This window comes from Nicotiana sylvestris, chromosome 1 (assembly GCF_000393655.2).
Source record: "Nicotiana sylvestris chromosome 1, ASM39365v2, whole genome shotgun sequence".
NCBI lineage: Eukaryota > Viridiplantae > Streptophyta > Magnoliopsida > Solanales > Solanaceae > Nicotiana > Nicotiana sylvestris.
The window spans coordinates 1,454,253-1,463,604 of NC_091057.1; the positions used below are offsets into that span (position 1 = coordinate 1,454,253).

At 36.6% G+C, this 9,352-nt stretch overlaps 1 protein-coding gene across 1 annotated transcript; it reads right to left on the reverse strand.

The window, feature by feature from the left end:
- Window positions 1-1,902: 1,902 nt before the first annotated feature.
- Window positions 1,903-4,149, reverse strand: LOC104239729 (nicotine N-demethylase CYP82E4-like). The gene is made up of 2 exons (XM_009794446.2): window positions 3,196-4,149; window positions 1,903-2,745 (listed from the first exon to the last, which is right to left on the reverse strand). Exons 1-2 carry the CDS (start codon window positions 4,126-4,128, stop codon window positions 2,119-2,121), a joined length of 1,560 nt encoding a protein of 519 aa, XP_009792748.1. The 5' UTR covers window positions 4,129-4,149; the 3' UTR covers window positions 1,903-2,118.
- Between the last annotated feature and the right edge of the window lie 5,203 nt (window positions 4,150-9,352).

A 9,352-nucleotide genomic window follows, 5' to 3' on the forward strand; every position in this document is an offset into this window, starting at 1 on the left:
CAATAACGCGTTCCTACTTTGTAAAAGCACAAAGTCTACTTAAATTCTTTTAAATATTAAAATAAAAATTTCTCAAATAATCAAACACATCAGAATTACTTGTCACCAGTCCGGTCAACAGTTTGACGAAATTTTTGACCAAGTAGCGACCAACGTTGGTCGCTAATGTATTTAAAATTATTATTTTATTATTTTCACCAGTTTAGCGACCAACTTTGGTCGGTTTTCTTGGCTAACCAACTTTGGTCGTTAAATTTTGTCGCTCTTTACAGGAATTCTAGTAGTGCACCTCAGCATGAAGCATCAAATGACCTGTTCCTGATAGTCTCCAATATCGTTGAGTGATAATGTTAAAGTTATGTAACAGCAGCCTCTCAAAATTCATTCCATCTTTTGTTGTTCATCTTATTGGTCTCCATACAAACATTTCCCTTTGTTCATCTTGTAGGATTACACCGGGTATGTTGTTGTATTTATCTTTGTGGCAACCAATGCTAAATCTAACAATAACGATCTCTGGTGAACTACCTTATATGCTGTTGATGGACTTGCTTTTGTATATTCAAGCTTAAAATGTAGGATGCTAATATATATTCTTTAACATAAACTACTCTATTTTATCATGGTATTCATAGAATAGTTGAGTTACACGCAATTGTTTTAGAAAAGAAAAGCAACTCTACTTGTTCTTGTTGGATGACTTTTTTTTCTAGTATCACCCGTGCCGTTGAACGGTACTCGGCAGTTTGTTACTTTTAGATTTTGTGAAGAGTTGCTAATTAAGTTGGGACGAAGGCTTTGAGAAGAAAAACTCAAAATGATATGCTCATGGCATAATGAACTTATGCTCACCATAAGTTCATTAATGCCAGGATGGATTCCGAGAAGGCTAGGTTAGTGACATTATTCTTATATTAAATCCATTCTCTTTTACAGCTTCGTGAAAGACCATTTCATCCTCCACTGTAAGTGTTCCTGCTTCATTTTCAGTAATAAAAGAGAATTGGAGGATTGTCTCACATTTTTTCTTTTTGACTTGTGAAGATAAGCATGTTCACGGTGTTAATTGAGCATTATACACTTACTAGGTTAGTGTTTTAATCTAAGTTGCTCCGACACAACACTAGTATGAGTGTGGGTATTGGATCTGTACTGGATCTGGTCAGACAATTTTGGAAACTTTAACCACGACACGGAAAAATTCGAAACGAGTTACAATTTGATTCCCGATATCAGAACCGAAACTAGGGTAAATTCAAAGAAAATAGCATACTTTACGTAGAAAATCAATCCTTTACTTATGTACAACTTGAGAATAAAAAAAAAATTAACACTTTACCAGCTATACGTAAGTATTCCACAAATTTTCTCTTAATTTAGTGATATTTTTATATTTTTATTTATTTTAATTAGCTGGATCCTCGCACCCGTATCCGTACTAGGATCCTTATCCCCGAATCTTAGAATTTACATCTCAAAGGATCCGACCTCTGGATAGGCACCCCTGTCAGATACCCACACCCAAGACCGAGCAACTTAGGTTTTGATTTCCATCAGAATCCTTGGATGTAAAGGATATATTTTTTAGATTTTAGCTCTATACACGAACATTACATTGTAGTGAAACCTTTACATCGGCAACAATGTAATTCAACCTGTTATAGCGGGTTATTTACCATTTACTCTAGGTTACTCTTGTGTCGTTCTTTTGTTTTGGCGGTTTCTTATTGCCTAATTTGTGCATATAAGTTAAACTTCTATCTTGAAGTCTAATTCTTCACAACTGTATGAATGTCAGAGTAAAAGGTCATTAGCATTACTTTGAAATTGAAAAAGGATGTTTAAATAAATATATAAAAATGATAAAACAGGGAAAAGAATTGAAATTAAACTTGAACAAGAACATGAAGAGGCTAGGCCATAGAGGTCTGAGCTCATTCTTAAGACTTCTGCCCGAGAAATGCTTATCGGAGACTCAAACTTCTTATTATTTATGGTTTACAATAACTTATTAGTAAAATAGATGAATAACAATCTGTGAAACAATCTTAACCAAAATAAAACATTTTTTTTAAACATTGAGGGACAAATCAGAACGAATCGCGACAACAAAACATATTAATATTGATAGAGCGTAGGAGGCAGGCGAGGTGTAATTAGCACTTCAACATCTGTCTTCTTAGGTAAAGTTAGACCCACACCTTGTTTCATATCCAAAGGCTCGTTTGTCGTAGTTGCAAAATTGAAACCTTGGATCATATGAGCAATTGAAAGGTGTTCCACTTGCAATGAGTAATTCATTGCGGGACAAGCTCGTCTCCCCGTACCAAACGGTATCAACTCATAGTGCTGCCCTCGATAGTCAATTGCAGCATGAGTTGTCAAGAATCTCTCTGGATCGAATTTATCAGGATCTGCCCATATTTGAGGATCTCGTTGCAGTTTCATAATATTTGTAAGTAGTGCAGTCCCCTTAGGAATATGATATCCATTGACAACACAATCTTTTACAGATAGGTGTTGTACTGACAAAGGTGCAGGTGGATGTAATCGTAATACTTCTTTAACAATTGCTTGAAGATACACCAAATTCTTGATATCACTCTCTTCTACCCATCTATCTCTACCAACAATGGTGTCCATCTCTTCTTGTGCTTTCTTCATGACATTCTTATTGTTTATCATTAACGCCATTACCCACTTTATATGAAGTGCAAGTGTGTCTGTTGCATCCAAGACCAAAGTCTATACATATGGACAAAGAACAGTTAAAAAGATGACTTACAAAGAAGAAACTAAAGAGATGAAGATGCATGATTGTTCATATCCTAGTATGCATGAGTTGGTTAAGAAAAAAATGAAAATACTCCAGTCAAATTGAAGATATGTTATAAAGGTACAAAAGCCTCTTTTTTTCTTTAATTGAAATCCATTGCTACAATAGGTTAAAATATACCAAAAATATAAAAATTCATTACCTACGGTGATAGAGTTTATCAACTGAATCCATAAATTAAAGTTTGACTTCGAAATACTGAAAGTGTAGAAGAATCTATACACCACTAAGCCACTTAAAAAATCAGTCTATAAAAATTAAAGTGATATTATATATATATACGAATATAGTAACCTAAAATATAAGATAAATTGCCTCCTACAACATGTTAAAATGCAAGCAGAGATTAATTTACTTACGAATACGGTTGCTTTGATGGTGGTGTCATGAGAGTAACCATCGCCAAGATGTTCGTTGCTCCTCTTAGAAAGCACCACATCAATAAAATCTTGTTCATTTTCACCTCCAACATCCTTTGTTTCTCTCTTCTTAATGTGCTCATCTAACCAACCTTGGATAATATTATCAATGTCTTTGAAAGTTTGTTTCATAGCCTTAATATTCCCTGTAAGATCCAACCACTTGAAAAATGGAATGTGAAAAACATCATAGAGCTCAATCTCCATAGCTTGAACCATGAACTTCTGAAAAGCTGCTTTCAGTATTTCTCCATGTCCATTATTATAGGTCTTCCCAACAACCATTTTCAAAATGATGTCGAAAGTCAATTTATCTATCCAATCACTAAGGTTTATCTTCACCATTGGTGAATCACCATCATATAGTTCTTTAATATTTTTCTGAACTATAGAAAATCTAACATGTTTGAATTTTTCGAGCCGACTAACGGAGAGAAGTTCTTGATTGACTAGCTTTCGATTTTTTTTCCAGTAAGGGCCATATTTGGCAACAGCAAGCATGGCATTGTTATAGCAAAGGTATTCTCCGTAAAGTAAAGCTGGCCGATCGGCGAAATGGATATCATTGGTAGAGAAGCATTCTTTCATAGCTTCATAACTACTCACCGCCAAGAAACGACGAAACCCTAACCGGAATGTGAAGACGGGACCATATTTGTCAGCTAAGTCTCCGAGTTTTTGAGAAAAATGGCGGTCATCATCGCCATTGTTCTTGAAATAAAAGAGATGGCCGATTACTGGCCATCCACCTGGGATTTTTGGAGGCAGTGGGTTTAAGATTTTTGATTGTTTTTTGGTCCATAGGAAGTAGAGTAGAAATGCAAAGGTTACAAGTCCTACAATGGCTTCTATGGGAGAAAGAAGATGATACATTATTTGAAAATTTCAAGAGTAGTAAAGGTATATGAAATTTATGATTTTTTAATATGTAGGCAACATCTTCCTTTATAGTGATATTTTACAAATATTATATATATTGCCTTTTGCTTTTGTTGCAAGTGGTATCGCCTATTTCTTTGCCAATGTTGACCACCTGGACATCTCTTCAAAATTCTTGGATAGCAGCCCAACTGTAATTGTGCAATTTTGACTGTATAGTATACCTGGCAAATCTGTCACGCCACCTTCACTAGCCAATATTGAGGTGTTGGTTGTTTACTTCTGATAGAAATTAAATTATTGGTGTGCTAATTAATGTCTTTTTCCAACTTTCTTGTGCTGAATGGTAGTATATGCAAAATCCATTATTAATCTTCTATGACGAAACTTAATTTGATCTAGACAAAGTAAACGAAAACCAAAGTAGAAAGAAACTAAGTAGTGAAAACCAAAGTGCACTTTCTTTTACAGTATAATAAGGGGATCTAACATAAGCCGCACTTCTAGTTCTTCCACTTTATAGGCTTAAACCAATGAATCATAAGAAAAACTAGAAGCATTTGACACACGTACATGTCTGACAATTCAAATATGAAGCCATTTTTGAAGTAGTGAGGTGAGCAAAACCTTAAGTGTTTTAAATCAATACCAAAAATAAAAATAGAGAAGAATAATGCACGACGACAAAAATAACTTAACGTCAAGCAAGAAATAAAAGATATATATGACGATTTAGGAACAGTTCATTCAATTCTAAGGATGAGATTGTCAAAGCCTTGTTTATGGCCTTCTCATCATCTTTCCTGTTGACAAGTTCGCAACACCAAATGATGCTAGTTCTAGTCTTTCAACCAACGGCTAAATATGGTTGTCCTTGAGAGTGCATTTTGATGCGTAGCATCTGCATTCTTGCCACATAAGAACATGGTTCCGTTAGGTCCGGATGCTGATTTTGGACTCCGGCATATGCCCGGATTTGCATTTGGATATTTCTAGAAGGTATCAGCGCTAATTGGCGAAAGTTGAAAGTTGAGTTCATTCCGAGTTGATTTGATATGTTTCAGTGTGAGTTTTGGAAGTTGAAGTTCAAAGTTCATTTATATTTGATTTGAGGCGTGATTCGTTGTTTAGATATTGTTATGCGTTATTTAAGGCCTCAATTAGGTCCGTGTTATGTTATGGGACTTGTTGGTATATTTCAACTTACAACTATCTACTACCTTTTGCTGGGGACGTTGCCTTTCATGCTTGCGGGTTCTGATAGACAACTAGATAGACCTTCATTGTAGACAAAGTCAAACATTAGCTTGGTTCGTAAGCTCCATTTTCTCGGAGTTACCAGGTCTATACCTTGGAGTTCATTTGATATATACAAGTTTGATGGGTAGGTCGAGGCCCTGTCCTGACCATGACACAGTTCAATTATCCCTAGAGGTTTGTAGACGAGTCCTATACATTTTTTATATCGGTATTGTGACTTTACTAGCAACATAAGAACATGGTAATAAAGGCAAAGAAAAGTAAGTCTTCGGATATCTCAGGGTAGTACAAATATTTAGGAATTATTGTCATATGCTTAGCAAAGGAAAATAGTTATTGCCGTGGGTAAATAGTTACAACACTAACAACACCAACAATCCATTAAAAGCCCACAAGTAGGGTGTCACGACCCCAACCACCCCGATCGTAATGGTACCTATCACAGTACTAGGCCAGCTGATTCAACACTAAAAACATAAGGTCTTTTGTAAATTCATTTTCTAATCAAATATGATCACAAATCTTTCCTTTTAATATGTCAAAATAAGGGGAAAACAAATGCGCAAATACATCAAACACTACCTGATCCTAGTATCACTAGTCATGAGCCACTAAAATACAGTCCAATATTGTCTACTCAATATAAGATAAGACTAAAATATGTAATACTAAGGATAGGAAGGAGCAAGGCAGACCTGTGAACGCCGTGCAACTACCTTGCTATCTCTGGAAAAATACTCAGAAGCTGCTAAATGCTCTCACTCCGGTGCTATGGCACCTAGATCTGCACACAAGGTGTATGGAATAACGTGAGTATGCCAACTCAGTAAGTAACAAAAGTAAATAAAGGCTGAGTGCAGTGACGAGAATTTAAATCTTATACATAATCTAACACCGAATCTCAATAGAAATAACAAAGTCAAATCCGTAGTTTAATTTTCGAACATCTCGTAAAAACTCCAGTTTCAATGAAGGTTATTTAAACATTTGTTCAACTTTTTTCAATAGAGGCTCAGTATAAAAGAAGAGTGAAAACAGTTTTTTCATAGACAAGCCCCTCGGGCAAAGCATCACTCATATATATATAGCCCCTCGGTCAAGCCTCTCAATCACTCGTGACTCAGTTCTCATCAATCAACACTCCCGCTCAATAGATATCTCATAATAATAACCGTTGTGGCGTGCAGCCCGATCCGTAAATATATATAGTCGAATGCGCTCACTGGAGGTGTGCAGGCTCCGGATAGGCTCTTACAGCCCAAGCACTATATCGCTGCGGCGTGCAGCCCGATATATATTTTATATAGAGTTTATCAAAATTGCAACTCTTCAATTTCCACGGGATGGACCAAGTCACAATCCTTACCAGTGCACACCTACACGCGCGTCACCTAGCATGTGAGTCACCTCATTATCAAAACAGTACGGAATTCCGAGGTTTCATACCCTCAGGTCTAGATTTACAATCGTTACTTATTTCAAATCGGACGAAAATATTCTCTGCAATGACCTTGCTTCTCGACTGGGCCTCAAATCATCCCGAATTTATCCAAAATAGGAATCATAATATCAATACATGCCAAAGGAACAAAGCCCATGCGAAAACTATCAAATTAACTCAAAAAACCCGAAATTCGTCGGGCCTATGTCTCGGAATTTGATAAAAATCACATCACTAGGATCCTTATCCTCCCACGAGTCTATACATACCAAGATCATCAAAATCGGACCTCAAATGGCTCCTCAAATCCCCAATTTGAACTCTCCAATTTCAATCCCTAATCTCCCAATTTCTTCTCTAATTTTCCCACTAATTTCATGATTAAAAAATGAAATAATCACCATAAACAAAAGATCAAAGTCCAAGTAACTTACCTCACTAAAAGCACTTAAATTCTCCATTGAAATTGAGGTCCCCAAGCTCCAACTCGACCAAAAATGGTGAATAAATGACTGAAATTCGCGAAGTGATGCTTATATAGTTTCTTCCCAGGGATTTCTGCACCTGTGGTCTCCAAGTTGCTTCTGCGATGCCGCACATGCGGAAAAACCATCACAGGAGAGGTTTTCACTTAACCCTGAGAATTCCACATCTGCGGTCCATACCCGCATCTGCGGTCCCGCAGGTGTGGTTATTAGTGAGCACCTACGACATTACCTGAGTTCCAAACCTTCCGCATCTGCTGCCTTGCTATCGCACCTGCGGTCCCCAATCCGCAGGTGCGGATATGCCAGAAGCAGCAACTTCAGCTACTCCAATTCAAGTCTAATCTTTCCAACAACCTTCCGGATTCATCCCGAGGCCTTCGGTCTTTTATTATACTGCGATATTTTGTTCTGCCTTATTTTTTATTTATATACCAGTAGGGCCCTGACTTGACCTCATCACTACTCGATCGAGGTTATGCTTGGCACTTACTGGATACCGATGTTGTATACTTATGCTACTCTTCTGCACATGTTTTTATGTGCAGATTCAGGTACCTCCTACTAGTGTCGCTTTTAGTTGCCCAGTTGCTACTGTCCCGTAGACTTCAAGGTATATCTGTCTGCGTCCGCAGACCTTGGAGTCCCCCTATATCCCATTATATTGATTCTTTCCTTACTTCTTTAGACACTGATCTATAGAACAATTAGAAGTTCTTAGAAGCTTGTGACTTACGGTGTTCCGGGTCTTTGGAAAATTTTCATGTATAGTTCGAGAGTTGGTTATTGTATATGCCTAGCAGCATCTCTATCAGTTATTTAAATATCTATTATTGTTGGTTTTTAAAGTTTTGCTTTCAAATTTTGGTTTTTCTGCAAATATTAGGCTTATCTAGTCGTAAAGACTAGGTGTCGTCACGACATCTCACGGAGGGAGGTTTGGGTCGTGAAATAGGTCCAGATTATCAAGTTTTTTGTACACAAGCATGAAGTCTTTGGAACGTTGTAGATATCTCATCACTTTGTTTGCATCCACCCAATATGCCCACCGAGGATTAGAAGAAAATCTTCCCCACATATTAACAACAAATGATATATCAGGCCTTGTACAAACCTGTATGTACATCAAATAGCCAAAAACACTTGCTTATGGCACATCTCTCATAGTTTTCATTTCAACATTAATGATTGCTAAGTTTGTCTCCTTTTACCACAGGTGCAACACCAGATTTGCAATTTTGCATATTAATATTTTTAAGAAAACTCTCATTATAGGTACGTTGTGATAAACCCAAAACACCACGAGACCTATCCTTTTAATTTTTATCCTACGAACAAAAGAGGCGTCACCAAGATCTTTCGTATCAAATTACCTATATAAAAATTGTTTGATCTCATTATCAAGCCCAAATCATTTGTGGCCAGCAGAATGTCATCAACATAGAGAACCATAATAATAAAACTGCCATTAGCTATTTTGATATAAGCACATTCATCAAGATTATTTTCCACAATTCCAAATTTCGTAATAATTTCGTGGAATTTCAAGTACCACAGCCCGGAGGCTTGTTTAAGCCCATATATAAATTTGTTAAGCTTGCATATTAGATTTTCTTCACCAACTTCTTTAAACCCTTAAGGTTGAACCATGTAAACTTCTTCAAGAAGACTCCCATTCAGGAAAGCGGTTTTAACATCCATCTAGTGCAACTCTAAATCAAAATGAGACACAAGAGCCATCACAACTCTAAATTCATCCTTAGATGAAACAAGAGAAAATGTATTTTTATAATCAATACCTTCTTTCTGAGTGTAACCCTTAGCAACCAACCTTGATTTATAACGGTCTATATATCCCTTAGAGTCTCTTTTAGTTTTAAACACCCATTTGCAACCATTAGGTCTAAAACTTACATGCAATTCAACTAACTCCCACACTCTATTGTGTTCCATGGAGCGCATTTAATTTTTCATTGCATCACGCTATGTATCAACATATGGCGATAAAATAGCTTCAGCATATGATAAAAGA